The following is a 21514-nucleotide window of genomic DNA, read 5'->3' as shown; positions in this document are numbered from 1 at the left end:
TTTATAATCACAAGCTTAAACCTCCACCAAATACAGAATTCAACAAATAGTAAGTAGGAAAACCAGTATTCCTCAAGAGTACAGGCAAGGGATATAAAAAATAATCGAATCTTGGCCAGCGCCGCGGCTCACTAGGCTAATCCTCCGCCTTGCGGCGCCAGCACACCAGGTTCTAGTCCCAGTCGGGGCGCCGGATTCTGTCCCGGTTGCCCCTCTTCCAGGCCAGCTCTCTGCTGTGGCCAGGGAGTGCAGTGGAGGATGGCCCAAGTGCTTGGGCCCTGCACCCCATGGGAGACCAGGAGAAGCACCTGGCTCCTGCCATCGGATCAGCGTGGTGCGCCGGCCGCAGCGCGCCAGCCACGGCGGCCATTGGAGGATGAACCAACGGCAAAGGAAGACCTTTCTCTCTCTGTCTCTCTCTCACTGTCCACTCTGCCTGTCAAAAAATTAAAAAAAAATCAAATCTCAAAATGGCAATTTTGCTTTGCTTGTATAAATTTTTGTGCTCTGTATATTAATTACCACAAATCAGGGAAAATTATGATATTTGTGTTTTTTGGACTGACTTATTTCACTGAGAATGATGGTTTTTAGTTATATCCATTTGTTGGAATTTCATTCTATTTTACAGCTGATTAGCATTCTATAGTGTATATATTCCACATTTCTTCATCCAATCATCAGTTGATGGGCATTTGGGTTGATTATATATCTTAGTTATTGTGAATTGAACCACAATAAACATGAGGGTACAGATAACTCTTTCATATGCTGATTTCATTTCCTTTCAGTAAATTCCCAGGAATAGAATACCTGGGTCTGATGGTAAGTATATTTTCAGATTTCTGAGTAATTTACATGCTGCCTTCCATAATGGTTGTACTAGTTTATATTCCCACCAACAGTGTACTAGAGTACCTTACTCCCACATCCTCAACAGCATTTACTGAGTGTTGATTTCTGTATGAGAGCCATTCTACCTGGGGTGAGGTGAAACCTCATTGTGGTTTTAATTTGCATTTCCCTGATAGCTAGTGATCCTGAGCATTTCTTCATGTGTTTGTTGGCCATATGAATCCCAGCTTTGAAAAATGTCTGTTCATGTCCTTTGCCCATTTCTTGACTGGATTGTTGTTTCGTTGCTCTAGCGTGTCATGAGCTCTTCGTAGATTTTGTATATTAATCCTTTATTACTTGCATAGTTTGCAAATATTTCTTCCCATTCTGTTGGTTGCCTCTTCAGTTTGTTGAATGTTTTCTTTGCAGGGCAGAAGCTTCTTAGCTTGATATAATCCCATTTGTCTATTTTTGCTTTTATTGCCTGTGCTTCTGGGATCTTACCAAAGGAGTCTTTGCCTATGCCAGTGTTGTGCAGAGTTTCCCCACAATTTTTTCTCTAGTAAGTTGATGGTGTCAGGTCATAGATTTAGATCCTTGATCCATTTAGAGTCAATTTTGTATAAGGTAAAAGGTAGTGGTATTGTTCATACTTCTACATGCAAAGATCCAATTTTCCCAGGACCATTTGGTGAAATGATTATCCTTTCACCAAGGATTGATTTTACATCATTTGTCAGAGATTACTTGGTTGTAGATGTGTGGTATAATTTCTGGGTTTGCTATTCTGTTCCATTGTTCTACATGTCAGTTTTTTTGTGCTAATCCCAGGCTGTCTTGATTATTACTGCCCTTGAAATCTCTTATTGTGATGCATCCAGCTTTGTTTTTGTTGAAGATTGCTTTAGCTATTCATGGTATATTGTGTTTCTATATGAATTTTAGCATCATTTTTTCCTAGATCTGAGAAGAATGTCCTTTTTATTTTGATTTAGATCACATGGGATCTGTAAACTGCTTTGGGTAGTGTGGACATTTGGGTGATATTGATTCCTTAAAGCCACAAGCATGGAAGGTTTTTCCATTTTTTGTGTCTTCTTCTATTTCCTTCTTTAATGTTTTTAATTTTCATTGTAGAAATTTTTCACACCTTGGTTAAATTTATTTTAAAGTATTCAAATTATTTTGTAGCTATTGTGAAAGGTACTGATCTTACAAATTCTTTCTCAGCCATGGCAATTTCTGTATATTCAAAGGCTATTGATTTTTGTGTGTTGATTTTATATCCTACAATTTTATCAAACTCTCTTATGAGTTCCAATAGTCTCTTAGTGGAGTCTTTTGGTTTCCTATGTATAGGATTAAGTCATCTGCAAACAGGGGTCATTTAACTTCTTTCTTTTTAATTTATATTCCTTTGATTTCTTTTTCTTGTCTACTGGCTTTGGCTAAAAGTTGTAGTACTGCATTAAATAGCAATGGTGTAAATGCACATCCTCCTCTGGTTCTGGATTTAAAGGAAATGCTTCCAATTTTCCCCCCATCCAATATGATACTGGCTGTGGGTTTGTAATATACTATCTTAATTGTTTTGAGGAATGTTCCTTCTAAACCCAATTTCCTTAGGATTTGATGTTCTATTTTATCAAATGCTTTGTTATCATCTTTGAGATGGTCATGTTATTTTTATTCTTCAAATTTTTGATGTAATTTATCACATTAATTGATTTGTGTATGTTGAACCAACCCTGTATACCAGGGGTGAATCTCACTTGGTCTGGGTGAATGATCTTTTGATGTTTTGTTGGATGCAATTACCTAGTATTTTGTTGAGGATTTTTACATCTGTGTTCATCAGGGAAATTGGTATATAGTTCTCTTTTTTTTGTTGTATCTGTTTTGGAATTAAGGTGATGCTGGCCTCATAGAAGGAATTTGGGAGAATTATCTCTATTTCATTGTTTTGAAAAGTTTGAAAGAATTGGGATTAATTCTTCTTAAAAGTTTGGTAGAATTCATTATTGAAGCCATTGGTCTTGGGCTTTTCTTTTTTGGGAAAGTCTTTATTACTGATTCCATCTCCACCTTGGTTATTGGTCCATTTAGGTTTTCTATGCCTTCTTGACTCAATTTTGATGGAATTTTTTATGTCCAGAAATCTATCCATTTCTTCTAGATTTTCCAATTTATTGGCATATAGCTGTTTGTGTTAATTCCTGATGCTTCTTTTCATTTCTCTGGCATCCATCTTAACATCTGTTTTGTTCATCTCTGACTTTATTAATTTGAGCCTTCTCCTTCAACTTTTTTTGGTTAGTTGGGACAAAGGTGTGCCATTTTTTTCTTCAAAAAGGGCTCTTCATTTCACTGATCTTTTGTATTGTTTCAATTTTGTATTTTGTATTTTGTTTCAATTTTGTTCATTTCTTCTCTAATTTTTCCTTTCCTCCTACTAATTTTTGGTTTGCTTTGTTCTTGTTTTTATAAGTCTATGAGATAGATTATTAAATCATTTATTTCATGCCTTTCCAATTTCTTGATGTAGGCACTAATTGCTATAAACTTTCCTCTTAACACTGTTTTTGCTGTATCGTATAAATTTTGATGTTTTCTTATATTTGTTCGTTTCCAGAATTTTTTTTATTTCTTTTATGACCCACTATTCATTCATCTCTGACACTTATTAAGTGTGGACATATCCACAAAATATGACTATAATCATATCCTGACATTGATGGTAAATGACTGTGTACCATTAACAAGGTCACATGGGCTGAGTCTGAGTCTAGCCCTACTGTAGAGGTTTGCTATCTAGCCACCATAATTCAAAACATTATTCAAAAACAGAGCAGCTTGCCTTGTGAAGAACTTGAGTACCACACAAACCACAGTGAATATTATTGTGGAATAGTAAAGATTTGTACATTCCTATATGCTGATTTGGTTTGCATTTTTTATTTAAAAAAAACTCAAGAGATTATAAAATTGTCAAATAATTCTAAGTGTGTATGAATAGGCTTACAGGAACTGAACATGCTCTCCATTGTAACTCCTTCTACTCATTATTTTCAGAGAATCGGATTCAACTTTAGACCACAGTTTAGAAAGGTTATAACTATTAGCTTCCATGTTTTGAGTTCCTGCTAGGTACTGCTAACAAACGCTTTATATACTTTTCGTTTACTCTCATAGCAATATAACCTGTTAGATACTTTTAATCTTGTTCCCAAAATGAGGAAATTAAGGTTTAGAAAGTTGAAGCACCTTACTCAATGTCAAACATGAGTAGTGTGGCATAAGCACAATTCTACAAGTTGTGTTCCTAATCCGTGTTCCATTCTTGTGTTATCTGTGTTCAGTTTCTATGTTTTTGATTGTATTAAATGGCTCTTTTTTATGTATAATGATTCTGTTTTTTTAAAAATATATTTTATTTACACTTCTCCCGAGTAAAGTCAATTTCTAAGGGATATCACATTGTTTATGACCATTTTTAATGAGTTTTCATGATAAAATTTTTCTTTGATCCATAATAACCACATTTTGAAAACAATTTGATTGCAACACAGGAATGGTGTATTTCAAAAAGGAGCTTTTCAGCTTTCATATCAGTAAATGCAATTCAGATGCAAGAAACACATAGTTCATACCCTGTTAGGACTGAAGAACTTTACCATAGCCTGAATTTTATAGTCCCACCTTTTTTTTAAAAAAAAGATTTATTTATTTATTTGAAAGTCAGAGTTACACAGAGAGAGGAGAGGTAGAGAGAAAGAGAGAGGTCTTCCATCCACTGGTTCACTCCCCAATTGGCTGCAATTGGCGCTAATCCCAAACCACAAGCCAGGAGCTTCTTCTGGGTCTTCCATGCAGGTGCAGGGGCTTACGGACTTGGGCCATCCTCTACTGCTTTCCAAGGCCATAGCAGAGAGCTGGATAAGAAGTGGAGCAGCCAGGACTCGAACCAGCGCCCATATGGGATGCCGGCGCTTCAGGCTAGGGCATTATCCTGCTGTGCCACAGGGCTGGTCCAGCCCCACCTTTTTATAGGACAGTTCTCTCACATGCCTTTTCCACAATGGCACTAACCTCTTTTTCTATATGTTTTCTTTGATCCATTACTCATGTTAGTACTTATTTCCTCCAAGAATGAGTTATTCCAATATTACATACTTCAGATCTAATTCACACTGTTGATTGTTACCACTCCCTGAGATATCACTGTACACATGTGGTCTCTCACACTGTGTTCTGCCCTGAAGTTGTGCCTGTGCTTCAACATGTCAGAAATTAAACAGTTACTATAATATGCAGTAACTTTCCCAGCACACAAACACTGTCAACTGGACCAATCACAGATCATTTCATCAATAATGTACTAAATATAATCTTTCACACTGAAAATGTTAGCTTGAGAGAAGGTATCATGTTAACTTGGAACGAATGAAATACTTTTAAAAAATAAATATATGAAAATATGTTTGATAGCTGAGACAGGGGAGCTGACAGCTCCTGCAAACATCTAGGTAGAATAGGGAGTGAAAAAAGCTATATTGTTTTTATGCAGCTATAATGACTGAATTTCTCTAAGTTCAATACACAAAAAATATAACTCTATAAGGTTGCAGGTCATAGAAAAATGTGAAATCAGATTTACTGACATTCTGTTTCAATAATTTTGTTCTCTTTAATCAAAATCATCTTCTCTGTCCAGTTCCTAAGTTGTGTTTTGCTATTGTAAAATCTGGGAATTGGGCTCCAGGATATCTGTCCTGTACTGGAAAAGCCCTTTCCTTTGGAGCATTTTTTTTTTACCCTTTTAGTCAAAATTGGATCCAGCTTCCAAATTCAGTTTTTAACCTGAGCTTAGAAAGGGAAAACATAGAGTTAGTAAATACATAAATCTTTTTTAAAAATACATAATAAAATAAAAAATATAAGACGGAGAAACCAGATCATAGAAAAGGGTGTTCCAAACTGGTTTGTTAGAAGCAAGACCCTAACTCATTGGGAAACCTGGATGCCCCTAGAAATTGCAGCCCATTTTTACACACACAAACACCATCTATTTAAAACTACTCAGCAGCCTTTTTGGACAAACTCCTCTTGTTCTCAGAAGTGCCCTGATGTGGTTCTGCACTAGCTATAATTACAGTGTGTTCTCCCTTAACATGCGCCCACACTGCATGGTTTCTGGTGTGCTCTTTCCTCATCTAGTTTATCAGAACTATATTTATACCCTCAAATCATTTTATAAACATTCAATGAGGGCATTTAAAAAAGAAAAAAAAAGTTTTGGAAAATAGGAGTGAAAAGATAAGTTTAGCGACAATCATTTGGCCCAGTGGTTCAGTTAAACCATATTCAATTCCCAGCTCTAGCTCCTGGCTAATGCAGACCCTGGGAGAAGCAATGATGATGATTCAAATTATTGGGTTCCTGCCATAAAAGAGGAGATCTGGATTGAGTTCCTGGCTTCCAGGGCCAGCCTCAATCCAGCCCCAGCTGTTGTGGGCGTTTGGGGATTGAACTAGCAGATGGGCATTCTGTCTCTGTTTGCCTGTCTGTCTCTCTCAAATACATATTTTTTTAAAGAGATAAGTGTAATTTGGTGCAAAGAGTTTTAAAATCCATGAATATTCTATATGCATTTCCATGAATTTTGGGAGACCATTTGAATTTAAACAACCAACACATGTACCCACCCCCTCTTTTATAATATGAATTACATGAGATTATGCAGTTAAATGTACTACAGTCAGGGTCAGTAAATTTTTTCATCAAACTTTCAGGTAGGGAATATTTTCAGTCTTTCAGTTCAGGTCATACAGTCTCTGGGATAATTTCTCAATGCTGCCACGACACTGGGGAAGCTGTCAGAAACTGAACCCAAGCAAATGCACATGGTTTATAGGCTTTGCAGAAGCAGGTGAAGTTTTTGTGGACAGTAATTTGTACACCATTGTTTCAGAGAGTCTTCCTCTTCCATTTTTCTTGAACCAAATTTCCTTTTCAAGCCTTTGTTCCCTGTGGAATTGCATCTATCTTTTTCTTTATGAAATTTACAAAAAGAAAATCACCTATACTGAGATGTAGGTAAATGTCTTTAATATTATCATGCTGTGTACACTTTTGAGTCTGTGGCCAGAATGAGTTTCTCCTCTACATGGCATTGCATTTAAAAAAGCACAGAACAGTCAAATAAAACTTAAACAGGATTTTACTCATTAAATTCTATTCTTTTAAAATTCCCATTTGTTCTCTGCCTCTAGATGGATATTAAAGAGGACCCAGTTCCTAGCCTTTACCAGCATTTTCCTTTCTTCTCTCCTGTGTTCACATATTACAACCCATTTATCTCTCTGTCACCAAACCCTGTCCCAATCCCTACCCACAGCAGACTTAGTCCACAAGGTTTTCCTTTTTGCCCTGCTACTCCCATCTCAGTACCCTTTCTTTTACAGATCGGCTAAAATGCTCTTGCTAAATTTTCTTGTTGTTTTCTTTTCCCCTTCCTCTGTTCTCAGATACAAAAGTTAAAGAACCAGGCCAAGGGGGAGAACCTGGGACACTGGAGGGAAGGTCAAATCCTGTGAGCACTCCTGCTTTGCTTCTTCATCCTGTTGAAAGCTCTCTCCTGTATTATTTTCATTATCCTTATGGGCAGAGTATACCTCATTAGATTGTGAAAAATATTATACCCAATACTATAGAGGCCATCCTGTCTCCAATACCTTTATGTAGAACATCTGTTTAGATAATGGTACTGGGAACTGGCAAGGAAAGGAGAGAGAGAAACCCTGCTACTACTTTGCTGCCACACGTTCATCATCCAGCATCTCCTAGCAGAGTCAGGCATCTTGCCTAAGAGAAAACAAAAACCAAGAAGCACATTGCAGTCATAATGGAGGTACCGCCTGCAGATCACTGCACAGCTGGAGAGTGAGAACAGAGGGGCCTATCCACAAACCAGTGAAGTCTCTGAGCCACTTTCATAAGGAGATCTGCCTGCATAAGGCAGGAATCTCAGGAATAAAGAAGGCGATGGCCATCAGATGGGGTTGCTATCAGAGGGTACTACTGTGGAAGATCTTTGTGGAGTTTCAGAGACTTGACCCGAATTTGGGGCTGGTAGCTCTGGGTGTAATTATGAAGTTTGGAGAAGTCTTTGCATTCGTGGTGAAGACCATACAATGGGCGGTCTTCACTAGGTGTCATGAATAAGTTTGTCCAGGTGAATTACCTGTTGTCAGCTGAATGTAGGAAGAATTGGTGCTGCTTGTGGAAAAGGGAGGAACCGTAGATGGTGGGCCTTAAAATAATAGAAGAATAAAATGAGGAGGAAGCTTAGTGATTACCTAGTAATCCAATCACCTGTTACACACAAGAGACATGAAGCCCAGAGAGGAAAAGGGGTTCTCCCAGAGTCACCTAGCCAGTTTGTGCAGACAGTGAACAACGTCCTACTAGCATCGGTTTTTATTTCTCTGTGTTGTCCTTTGTGATTAGAAATATTAACTGGAGGTTATTCTTTGAAGATGGGTGGCAGGAGGGTGCTTTGGAGGTTCAGCTAGAAATGTGTTTCTTAAAGGGGCTTCTGCAAACCAGCTGGGACTCATTTGCTTGTTTTCTTCACATGCCCAGACTTCCCTCCCTGGCAGTAAGTAACCTACAGCTGCCCAGGTGCTTTGGATTTGTTTATTCTCACCACTTGAGAACCGCCGGGGCTAGACAGCCATGGTTCTCACTGTACCACATATTAGAATCTCTTTCGGAACTTTTAAACTTTGAAATAACTCTCTTGTCCAGAATCTGCTTTTCAAATTTCTAATTTGATTGGACTGAGGCCGTGGCCAGCCCTCTGTATTTCAAGCATCTAAGGTATTCTAACAGGCAGCCAATTTGAGAAATACAGGGTTAATGGAAGTCTGCACCTGCACCTGGAAGAAGACAACAGTGAGAAAGTAGAGTGGTGAGAAGGACAGAATGGAAAGATGTCACTGAGGACGCCTTATGGCCTGAGAGTGATGTTGCCAAAGAGGAGAGTAGGAAAGGAGCGGGCAAGAAGCTGGTGGGCCTCCCTCAGAGAGTAAGGCGGTTCAAATGTTCTCAGGTGGATGCACTCAGAGAGCTGGATTAAACAAAGACGGCAGGCCGCGGAGGAATCTGTGAAGACAGGTCTTCGCTCTCCATTGAAGTGTCTTTGGTTTCCTCAGCAAGAAAGAATAACAAAGGACAAGTGACTCAGAAGGAAGTATTTTAAAAGGCAGGTAAAAAAATTTAATGGGGCAACTCTAAGAGAGGGAGTGTGCCTTTTTTTGTCAGCAGTTTGTAGGCCTTAGTCCATCAGATAACAAAGTCGGAAGTCTCCCGGGAAATAAATGAGGCTCTTTGGACCAGAGAGAGTTAGAGCTCATCAGAGTCAAGTGCACAGAGAAGGAACTTGAACCTCTGAGAGAGGGACAGGGGCTTGCCCAAGATGCCAGCTGGTGACGACATCACGCCCATAAAGTGGGGATCTCACCTCCGTCCAGGGCTCTCTGACCACTGTTCGTGCCTGGGAGAGTCAGCAGTATGAGAGTTAGGAAGCAGTTGGCTAGGTTTGAATTTTTACTCCCTTCATTTGCTAGGTGTATAATTTTGGGTAAGTTGGGGCAAGTTACGTAGTCTCTGGGCCTCAATCTCCTCATCTATAAAATGAGGATTCTAATAGTAAAACTTTATCATGAGAATATTAAGTACACTAATATCTATAAAGCATTTACTGTGATGCCTAGCATGTGCTATGTGATATCAATTCTAATGTTATACCATACTATTTTATTCAGGTACTAAAATGACATCTGAGTAAACATGACTGGGATATCTTGGCTATTTGGGGATAAATGTTTCGAGAAAATGCAGAGTTAATAGGGTATTTGTCTTTAATAATCAATCCAAACAAATTGTATTTTAGGTGAATCCTGAAGCTGTGTTCTAAGTACAGATTTGGGGGCCTCATGGTAGATCATTTAACACAGGAATCTCTTGGAGATAGGGACTGGAAATCATCATTTTGCAAATGTGTTCTAAATGATTCTGTTAAACTTGAAATTGTGATGTTTCCCCCCTTCTCTGGGGAAGTGGAGTACTCTCCTAAGGAAAGGATTCCAGGCCTTGTCTCCTTTGGTTTCATGGAAGATATTCTCCTCACTGTTGCAGATATGGCAACTGACCTTGACAGATGTTGAGTAGCTTGCCCAAAGTCATTAACCTTGTAAAAGGCAGACTAGGGGTTCTGAAGCTTTTTGAATAACAACAGAGACCTTGTTCTCCCAGTGACCATGTGATAATGAGCTTTTTCTTATCTGCAAAATAGGATAATATGGGTGTCTACCTCATGCGATGTTGTGAAAATTAATGTCTGTCAGGCACCTTGCAGAGTACCTTGCTTGCTCTTGGGAACAATAGAATATTAGCTGTGCCTCTGCTCTAGACATTAGCATTTCCATTTGTTCTGTACTTTCAAATTCTCTTGAAATTAGAAGCATTTACTTGCTACCTACTCTATGCCAGATACTATGTTAGAATCTGAAAGGAACAAAGGCCAGCAATTAAATTTTTAAAAATATTTATTTCCATTCATTTGAAAGGCAAAGAGAAACAGAGACAAAGATGTCTGTTATCTGCTGGTTCACTCCCCCAAATGTCTGTAACAGTCAGGATTAGAGCAGGCCAAAGTCAGGAGTTGGGGATTCAATCCAGGTCTCTCACATGGGTGGCAGGTGCCTAACTACTTGAACCAGTTGCCTACCAGAGTGTGCCCAATTAGGACGTGGAGGCAGAACTTAAACCCAGACATTGTGATATGGGATATAGGCATCCCAAGTATCATCTTACTGCTATGCCAAATGCCCACCCCTGAAATGCAGTTCTTAGTTCCAAGAACCAGCTATCACAACGGATAGTGTAAATAGAAAACTTTCCCATTAGTTAAAATGTGATCCTAATCAGAAGGAAGCAAAAAGGGCCTTGAAGATTTAGTAAAACAAAATTTATATACCAGGAGCTGTTAATGGAGTTTTCAAGATGATTGTACATGTACTCTTTAGATGGCATTTTATTCTTCATTTTATGTTTGAATGCATATATTTCTGAAATAATGCATACTTTATTCTATTTCTAAACCAAAAACAGGATGCACTGTGTAAACCTCTCTTGACTGCTCAGGATTACCTTTAGGAAACTTACTTATTGGTTGTATCATTACACCAGAGTCCTCTGGGACTTTTGAAAGATGCCTGTCTCCTTGTCTGTTCTTATGCTTGAACTTTACAAGTTTTCTGCCCCATTGTTGCAAAATATCTGCTTCACTCTCCACAGAGATTCAGAGATCATTCTGATACATCAGAAAGAATCAAACCTTAGGAGTCAATCCAACTTACATTTTTATACTCACCTTGCTAGTCTGTGTGAACTCAGACCATTCACTTACTTATGTTTATGAATGCCCTGTTCTTACATCAGGGATTCTGTTGTGTATGGCCAAGCAAAGATATATTCCTCTAAGTTTTCTCTCTCCAATTCCAGTGTTTACATGCTGCAGCTCTAGATTAGAAAGGACTAGGAAAATAATAATATGCTTTTGATTCCTGGTTTCTTACTTGTTAGTTGGGGCAACAGACTTGGCCATGAGAAAATGGAAATGCCATTTCAACATTGTTAAGTTACAATAGAATGAATGAAGGACAAGAAGACTTAAAAATGCCAAGCAGAGAAAGTGAATCTTCACACACACACACACACACACACACACACAATATTTCAGCCTCTCTAGATGAGCTATTATTTTAGTTGAGTGTTGGCAAACGTAAAGAATATTGATTTGGGGAAAAATGGTAGAGTATAAGAGTTCACAATGTAAAAAGGCTTGAGCAGGAAAAGAAACAACCTGTAAGTTTCAGTTGGCTGAATCATTTAGCAGGGTTTGCCCAAAGGAATTAGGGGCAACGATGTAACTAGGCTTTGTCTGAGGCACAAAGTTAGCTGTAAATCATTAGGGAAGGGAAACCTGACATAAGTGCTGTTTGTGGAAAGCTTGTCACTCCTAGCTTAGGAGAAAATGTTGATAAGTGAAATTAAAGCAGAAAGATTTAGCGGAATGGGAAGCATGAGAGAAGGGGCTGAAGTAAGAAAAAACATTGCTTCTAAAGCAAAAATTGGCTAGGATAGAGAAGGAGTAACAAAATGTGAGACTTAGAGGTTTTGTACTTGAAGAAGAAAAGGCCACTCTTTCAGAATTAATGGCTGCTCTGCCATCCACCTGGGCTGCTTAGCCCAGCCTGGCCCAGCTCCAGCCCAGCCATTGTGGCCATTTGGGGGAGAAAACCAGTGGATGGAAGAATTCTCCAATTTCTCTGTTTCTCTGCCTCTCCCTCTGTCACTTTGCTGTTCAACTGAATTTTTAAAAATGTTGTTTTAAAGTACTTAATAGCTGCCAAGTATATGCTAAATGTACAGAACTTTGATGATAGAAATTTGGGGTGGGAGTGGGCAGGTAAAGGGTCATGGGAGAAGCAAGCTTTGGGCAATCTGGTCCCAAGACAGGCCATCGTGGGAAGAAAAAGGGATTCTGAAGAGAAAAAGGAGTCACCTGGCTATGGGAATGGCAGAATGGAGGAGAAATAGTTGTTGAAATATACAAAAGAAGTTTTCTTAAAACTTTGTCAGTTCATTTATATATAAAAGGGAATCTATTGCTTTTGACATTTTGTTCAAATTGTGGCAAATTGAAATATTGAGGCATAAGATATGCTTGATACACATTTTATCCTTTTAAGTTTTGTTTGCCAAAAGTGAGGCTGACATATGGGTTTGAGCTGGGATGAATGGAGAGAGAAGGAACAAGCTGGTAATTTTCAACATAAAATTGAAAAGAAAATATTTCCATTTAAGTAGGAAAGATGCTAACTGGACTGATTTAGACAATGTGCGTGACTGTTTAGAGGTGGATTTATCTCAAGCAGATGAATAAAATACTCCTTGAGCGAGCTTGGAAACTGTCAAAAGGCAGCGAGGCACTCCTCAGCATCCTTTAAACTAAGTATGACAATGGTAGTAGTTATTGTAATAGCAGAGTGAATTCAAATTAGGGGGATGAATGCTGAACTAAAAATGTGAATAGAAAAATGTGTGATTTGTTAAGTTCCTGAGACTAACTGGAAAACTCATTTTGGAGAAAATCTAGATAGACTGGTAATAATTTGGGGGGTTGGAAGGTCAGATGCGTATGGACAAAGAGATGGAATAAGTCGTGGTTAGAATTTTGAACCACTTTATCCAAGGATTGAGAAAACTTCTAGATTATTTGGATTCTCAATCTCTCTTAAGCAATAGGAATTTAAGCTTCCTTTTCTTACACTACAGAGAGCCTACTGTTGGTGACATTGAACAGCCTTTCTGTAAATATTATGCACCTATTTTTACTGGTTTTCCTATACCATTTTCTGCTCATCTGGGGAAAAAAAGGATTCCTATTATAATGAGATGGAATTAGTCAGATACTAAAATTTTACCACCAACTTCTCATATAATTTCATATCACCTGTTGTATGATAATTAAAATTAGAAAATATATTTTCAGTTTAATGAAGCATGAGTTTTGGAGTCATATGAACTTGAATTTTTTTATTCTTATTTTTTATTTATTTATTTTTAAATTTTTTGACAGGCAGAGTGGACAGTGAGAGAGAGACAGAAAGAAAGGTCTTCCTTTGCCGTTGGTTCACCCTCCAATGGCCGCCATGGCCGGCGCGCTGCGGCCGGCGCACCGCGCTGATCCGATGGCAGGAGCCAGGTACTTATCCTGGTCTCCCATGGGGTGCAGGGCCCAAGTACTTGGACCATCCTCCACTGCACTCCCGGGCCACAGCAGAGAGCTGGCCTGGAAGAGGGGCAACCGGGACAGAATCCGGCGCCCCGACCAGGACTGGAACCCGGTGTGCCGGCACCACAAGGCAGAGGATTAGCCTAGTGAGCCGCGGCGCTGGCCATGAACTTGAATTTAAACCCAGGCTTTATCATTTACTGGCTGAATGACTTTGAACAAGTTCCTTGTCTTCTCTGAGTGTAAAAAGTCATCATGTGTGAAGGCAGAGCAGGCCCAGTGAAATGAAGTCCTGCCGTAATCAAACAAGATTTACTTATTTATTTGAAATACAGAGTTACAGAGAGATCTGCCATCCATTGGTTTACTCTCTAAATGGCTGCAATGGCCAGCACTGGACAAGGCTGAAGCCAGGAACCTGAGTCTCCCACATGGGTGGTCATAGTCCCAGCCGCTTGGACCATCTGCTGCTGCTTTACTAGACAACCGTATTGGGAGTAGAGCAGCCAGGGCACTAACAGGTACCCATGTGGGATGCCAGCGTCACAGGCATTGGCTTTACCTGCTACACCACAGTGTAAGCCCCTGAACTTAAATAAATGAATATGCTTCTGCACATTATCCTGCCCATAGTTTGGAAATCATCATTTAAAAATCTGATACTATTACATCTATGTATAACAAAGCCAGTCATACATTGGAAATTTAAGCAGGTAATTGAATATCCTTGTATACTCTTTAACTCTATTTTACAAATAATGAATAAGAGGCCACTGCTATGGCCTAGTGGGCTGAGCCTCTGCCTGCATCACTGGCATCCCATTTGGGTACCAGTTCCAGTCCCAGCTGCTCCTCTTTCAATTCAGCTCTCTGCTATGGCCTGGGAAAGCAGTAGAGGATGGCCCAAGTGCTTGGACTCCTGCACTCGCATGGGAGACCAGGAGGAAGCTCCTGGCTCCTGGCTTCAGATCGGCCCATCTTTGTCCTTTTCGGCCATTTGGGGAATGAACCAGCAGATGGAAACCCTTTCTCTCTGCCTCTCTGTCTGTAGTTCTACCTCTCAAATAAATAAATGAAATCTTTGTAAAAAAAAAAAAAAATTCAAAAATGAGTAAGGGCTTAGCTCATTTCTTTTTTAAAAAATATTTTTATTTATTTATTTCAGAGGTAGAGTTACAGACAATGAGAGGGAGAGACAGAGAGAAAGGTCTTCTTTCCATTGGTTCACTCCCCAAATGGCTGCAACGGCCGGAACTGCGCCAATCCAAAACCAGGAGCCAGGTGTTTCTTCCCAGTCTCCCATGTGGGTACAAGGGCCCAAGCCCTTGGCCATCTTCTACTGCTTTCCCAGACCACAGCAGAGAGCTAGATTGGAAAAGGAGCAGCCGGGACTAGAACCAGTGCCCACATGGAATGCTGGCGCCACAGGCAGAAGATTAACCTACTGTGCCACAGTGCTGGCCCCAGGGTTTAGCTCATTTCAACCTGGTGTAAAATTGCTATTATTATAATGACTATATGCTAAGATCTCTACAGACAATGTTAAGAGTTAGTGAACATAACCACTGATAAAAGGAATATTTCCCTTCAGATATACAGGGATAAAATTTAAGAATATAAATATTTTAACTAAAGACAAACTTGAGGTTCCGGCAGCAAACTAAGCAAACAGAAACAGTATTCATTTGTAAAACATTCAGATGTTTGCTTATCCCTTAGTCTAGCATAGAATTCTACATTCCAATTAAGAACTACCCACACAGACATCAAGGTAAATAACTGATGATTAAAGAAAATAAAAAAAATAGGCCCAGAAGTTTAAGTTTGTTGTCCTGGAGTGTGATACTAAGACTGTAGTTAGAGGCGAGGTGATTGTTCCGAGGATGAAATTAAAGTCTTTTGAGCTCATTTCTGTTTTCAAATTCTGCTTTCTATCTGCTAGCAGCAGAATTGGTTGATAATCATTGGAGACACTAATAAAATAAGTTTAATGATAGGTCAGACTAGCTGTCAAGCTTAATGAGGGAATGTTTATTTTCTTTTTTGAAATCTGCAGAACACAGATGTTGGATAGTGGAAGTGTAGAGCGCAATAACACTATTAATTAAGAAAGAAGAGCTTTGATAAAAGATGTGATTGTCTAGAATTGGAGGTCTGATTGAGTTTGTGGCAAATGGGATCCATGGTATTGCCCAAAGAAACATTAGTTGTGCAGCTGTTAAGTGTGCTATATATACAAACATGGTTTTATAGATATACTTGATTTTTTTGATAGAATGTTTTAAATATTCGTCATCATAAATACAGAAATTATAATCCTACTTTCACTTTTGTCCTTTTAAGTTTCGTAGAAACCCCAGCTCATTTCTCTTGGAAAGAAAGTTATTACCGATCTGCCATGTCCCAGAGCTCACAGCCAAGTGAATTCCTCAGTCCTGAGGTTTTCCAGCATATCTGGGATTTTCTGGAACAGTAAGTATCAAGAAAGCAAGAAATTTTGTATTTGTTTACATATAGACAAAAGTAGATGACCAAAATATTGCTTTCTAGGCATGTTTCTGAAATCAGTAAAAATCAGTTAACATTGCTGGGAAAATTCATGGCCTTCAATATTATCTGTTCATAATTTAATGGTGATTTGTTGAGTTTCTAACACTGGAAAAAAATATTGTCTTTAGCCTAAGGTGATACACTTATAATTTTGGAGCATCTAGAGAGACTCTCTTGTACATTCCAAATAATATTCTCCAATATCTCATTGTCAAAGTGCATTCTCTAAGCTTGAACAATTACCCATTGCTACAGTGCAAATGTTCCCTGAGAAGGTAACACACTGAATTGCATGGTCATTTATGCCTTCCTGTGAATAGTGCTTTTACTTTTATTAAAAGGGAGTTTGGGTTACTAGATAAATTAAAGTATATACTTTATATATCTTATATATACTTTATATATTTTATATAAAGTATCCATGACACATCCCTTCTATCCTGCTTTCCAACCAGAAATTTCTCTGAAGGAGACATGGATCGTTATTTCTATTTAACAAATAAGACTTAGATCCAAACTGCTAGAAAACGCATATCTGGTAAGTGAGTGAGCTACCATAGAAACTGCATATCTGGTAAGTGAGTGAGCTACCATTAAAACCAAGGGACTCCAGGGGCCAGCACCACGGCTCACTAGGCTAATCCTCCACCTAGCAGCGCGGGCACACCAGGTTCTAGTCCCAGTCAGGGCACCGGATTCTGTCCCGGTTGCCCCTCTCCCAGGCCAGCTCTCTGCTGCAGCCCGGGAGTGCAGTGGAGGATGGCCCAAGTACTTGGGCCCTGCACCCCACCGGAGACCAGGAGAGCACCTGGCTCCTGGCTTCGGATCAGCGCGGTGCGCCGGCCGCAGCGCGCTGGCCGCGGCAGCCATTGGAGGGTGAACCAACAGCAAAGGAAGACCTTTCTCTCTGTCTCTCTCTCTCTCTCTCTCTCTCTCACTGTCCACTCTGCCTGTCAAAAACAAACAAGCAAACAAACAAACAAAAACCCACCAAGGGACTCCAGGCAGTGAGCTCCTCCAGCTCTGCAGCAGAAAAGGGCCCATTGTTGCCACCTGGGTGAATTGTGTGTTCCTTTCTTCCCATGCCTAACACACTTTGTTTCTTTCTTTTATGCTAGGCCTATATGTTCAGTTCAGCCCATTGACTTGAACTTTGTGGATGAACCATCAGAAAATGGCGCAACAAACAAGATTGAGATTAGCATGGACTGTATCCGCATGCAGGACTCAGACCTCGGTGACCCCATGTGGGTGAGTGGCAGTGGGCCCTCCTGTCTACTCGCTAAACCTTTTCAAGAACATGTAACAAGGCAGGTGGCGCTGAATCAGAAAGGCCATGTAACAAGAACAAATACGAGCAGCTGTGAGAAGATTAAGTGTAGTTTATGGTTTCTGGGCTTGCCTCGATGCTCCAAAATGTCTTTCCTCTGGTATGGGTAAGAAGCTTGAACATAGTTCTTTGCTTCTTTATCTGAATTGTTCCTCATGCCAATTCCAACTTAAAGAGGCTGGTAGCAGCCCAAGGTTTTCCAATAGGTACAGAGAATGAGCCAGAATATAGATGTGATTTCTACACAGAACACTTTCAACTCTGGCAAATTACCTCTCTTACAAAACTGTCCTTAAACGAGGGAGGAGGAAGCAAATTCCATTACAAGACAGGCTAAGATATTTGGTTAGAGAATAAGAAGATAATATATACAGAAAACAAGCTTGTCTATGTATCACTGAGTCACTCATGACCTCAAGCTCCAATTTCTTTTTTACAAAATGATGAGATCTTACGTGCCACATCCCTCCCAGACAAGCTAAGGAGTTTAATAGGTTAATGATAACAAAACACTTTTCTGAGATATTTAGATGTGGTTGTGCAGTTTCAGTGCTAGAGTTTATATTTAAATTTATTTTACTTATTTTTCATTTTTATCTGAAATGTAGAGAGAAACAGAGATACAGTGAGTGAGTGAGATGGAGAGAGAACTTTCATCCACTGGTTCACTCCCTAGATGATTGCTGCAGCTGGGGCTGGGCCAGGCCAAAGCCAGGAGCCCAAGACATGATCCATGTGTTCACCCAGGTGGTAGGGAGTCCATTACTTGAGCCATCATCTGCTGCTTCACAGGATGCATATTACAGGACACTGAAGTCAGCAGTGGAGTCAGGACTAGAACCAGGCACTCTGATATGGGGTACGAGATTCCCAGATGGTGACTATGCCAGATATCTACCTCCAGGAATTCTGTAAAAATCATTTATTCATGACACCAATCCTGCCATTTACTCTATTAAAACTTTCTAGGAAAACAAGGAAAAAGGTATAAATAGAGTGGGGTTCCATAGAATGCCTGCTGACAAAAATGCGGAGAATGATTTAGAAAATCCTTGCCATCCTTGTTTGATAGAATTTTTGCCGCAAGTTTTGAACTAAAATGTAGTCTGTGATGGGAGGAGGTAAAATAGGAAAAGATGAGAAGAAGCAACCCAAACCAGTTTGGATTCTGTAAATACACTAATGCTCTGCCACTAAATTGACTAGGGAAAAATGTACTTCAGCATTGCCTTTTAAGTTCCAATACAGATACAGTTCTTCAATATCCTTGAGCTAGTAGAGCTAGTGAAATGAAAGTCAGATGATTCCAAGAGGCAGGACAGGACAGTGAAGACTTTGAAATGTATTATAATTTAGCATCAATGATGGCCGGCGCCGCGGCTCACTAGGCTAATCCTCCACCTAGCGGCGCCGGCACACCGGGTTCTAGTCCCGGTCAGGGCGCCGGATTCTGTCCCAGTTGCCCCTCTTCCAGGCCAGCTCTCTGCTGTGGCCTGGGAGTGCAGTGGAGGATGGCCCAGGTGCTTGGGCCCTGCACCCCATGGGAGACCAGGAAAAGCACCTGGCTCCTGGCTCCTGCCACCGGATCAGCGTGGTGCACAGGCTGCAGCGCGCCAGCTGCGGCAGCCATTGGAGGGTGAACCAACGGCAAAGGAAGACCTTTCTCTCTGTCTCCCTCTCTCACTGTCCACTCTGCCTGTCAAAAAATAAATAAATAAATAATAAAAAACAGTATTTAAAAAAATAATAATCTAGCATCAATGTGTATGAATTCTGATTTGAAAATGACTTCAAAAATTAGAACATTCCAAGTTTACCTAATAATATTGCCTCTTCACTTGATGTTAGCCAAAAGGCAATAATAATATAGCTTCTTTAATTGATGGATGACGTCTGCCTGGCCAAACATACGTTTTTGTATTCCCTCCAAGGATTTTCTGTTCTCATTCTTTGACTCATCAAAACAGTTAAAAAAGTTATCAAAAGCTTTTTCATTCAGCATGTTTGTTACTATTACCTTTTTACACACTGACTCATGTGATTTTCTTAATGTGCCATTGTTGTTCTTTGTGGTCCTGGAAATTTTCTCGTTGTGAACTCGATTCACCATTCACCATTCTTTTCTGTCCCTCAATGCCTACTTTGTGCTACTTTGTCTGGGAATCCTTTCTGTATCACTGTTCCCCACCAGTCTGAATCACGGACCATTGCTCTGAAGCAACCAGGCATGTCCTTTACTGTGTCACCTGTTACTTAATATTGCTGTTGTTTATTTCTTTCTCTGGAAGGGACAGGGATCATATTTTGTTATTCCCAGTGAATACTTGAGGATACGTCTTAGGTCTTAAGGGATTCAGAAAGACTGGAAAACAAAATGAAATGTGGTTTTGCCAATGAAAGGACAAAATAGGGCACTTGGTACAACTGTATTGAAAAATATATAAAAGTACAATGAGAATGAACTTCAATGAGAAAATAATCTGGGTGCTGTGTTTCATTCTCCAAAGAACTGACCCACTCCTAATAAATTATAGTTCTGTATGGAGGCTGGGTCTTCCCTTGTCAGAGGATCTCCAACGTCCTCATACCCTAATTTATTCATATGTCAATTTTGCATAGTTGGGGCTAGATGACAAGAGGTTCCAGCAACCAGAATGTAAAATGTGGTGCCAGTGCCGCGGCTCACTAGGCTAATCCTCCACCTTGTGGCGCCAGTACACCGGGTTCTAGTCCCGGTCGGGGCGCCGGATTCTGTCCCAGTTGCCCCTCTTCCAGGCCAGCTCTCTGCTGTGGCCAGGGAGTGCAGTGGAGGATGGCCCAGGTGCTTGGGCTCTGCACCCCATGGGAGACCAGGAGAAGTACCTGGCTCCTGCCATCGGATCAGCGCAGTGCGCTGGCCGCAGCGCGCTGGCCACGGCGGCCATTGGAGGGTGAACCAACTTCAAAAGGAAGACCTTTCTCTCTGTCTCTCTCTCTCTCTCTCTCTCTCACTGTCCACTCTGCCTGTCAAAAAAAAAAATAAAAATAAAAATAAAAATAAAATAAAATGTGGTTTTGCTGAAGATGTTAATAACTAATGTTCTAGCTGGAAAGTGAGAAGTAGGTTCCTTTTAGAGGCCTAGTCCTTCCAAACTGCAGCTGCCACTAGTGTGATGGTCTTTTCTTCCGGGTCTTTGAGCATATTTTAACTTTTCCATGTAGCGATTAATAGCTAAGTAATTTCCAAAATATGCACATAAATAATTTAACTCTTTAATATAATATTTTAATAGATTGGGACCTCAGCCAATCATTCTTCACTGTATAGGAAATATGGATCTAAGACAGATTATTAAAGATAGAAATCATGAAAGTGAGAAATTCATCTCATTTTTACTAATATGATATCACTTCTATGTTAATCTCTGGTTATGAAATGAGATCACAATGTTTTATTCTGATTATTAACAAAGTAAATTAGAGTTACAGGGAATGTATGTTTCTTCTTAATTAGAATGATTTTAATGTCACCAAACGGTGAAGTCCATTGGGACAGTAAATGTAGATGAATCTGGTTTATCAAAAAATCTTCAAGGATGGGCATTTGGGCTAGTGACAGAGACAGAGACAGAGAGAAAGGTCTTCCTTCTGTTGGTTCACTCCCCAGATGGCCAATACGGCCAGCGCTGCGCTGATCCAATGGCAGGAGCCAGGTGCTTCTCCTGGTCTCCCATGGGGTGCAGGGCCCAAGCACTTGGGCCATCCTCCACTGCCCTCCCTGGCCACAGCAGAGAGCTGGACTGGAAGAGGAGCAACCAGGACTAGAACCCGGAGCCCATATGGGATGCCGGCACCACAGGTGGAGGATTAACCAAGTGAGCCATGGTGCCGGTTCAAGTTTCTTAAACGGGGGATTCCTATTACTATTCCTATTACAAACATTGATTAGATCC

The 21514-nt window shown here is 40.1% G+C and overlaps 1 protein-coding gene across 12 annotated transcripts in view; it reads left to right on the top strand.

Moving 5' to 3' along the window:
• The window catches only part of TP63 (tumor protein p63), a 252244-nt gene that overhangs the window by 83383 nt on the left and 147347 nt on the right, over positions 1-21514 (top strand). For 10 of the 12 annotated variants that reach the window (XM_089330856.1, XM_051818895.3, XM_008266646.5 and 7 more), the window contains exons 2-3: positions 16046-16174; positions 17371-17503. In XM_089330856.1, the coding sequence (XP_089186982.1) occupies positions 16046-16174; positions 17371-17503 (262 nt within the window). Of the gene's footprint in view, positions 1-8494; positions 9108-9217; positions 9482-16045; positions 16175-17370; positions 17504-21514 lie in introns of those variants that run through there. The other 2 variants (XM_089330857.1, XM_089330858.1) reach the window with 2 other exon arrangements.

The sequence above is a fragment of the Oryctolagus cuniculus genome, chromosome 4 (assembly GCF_051225735.1).
Source record: "Oryctolagus cuniculus isolate XC-2025 breed Fujian yellow rabbit chromosome 4, ASM5122573v1, whole genome shotgun sequence".
NCBI classification, from domain to species: domain Eukaryota; kingdom Metazoa; phylum Chordata; class Mammalia; order Lagomorpha; family Leporidae; genus Oryctolagus; species Oryctolagus cuniculus.
Note: the sequence above shows the minus strand (reverse complement) of the source record. Positions and strands in the feature narration are given on the sequence as shown.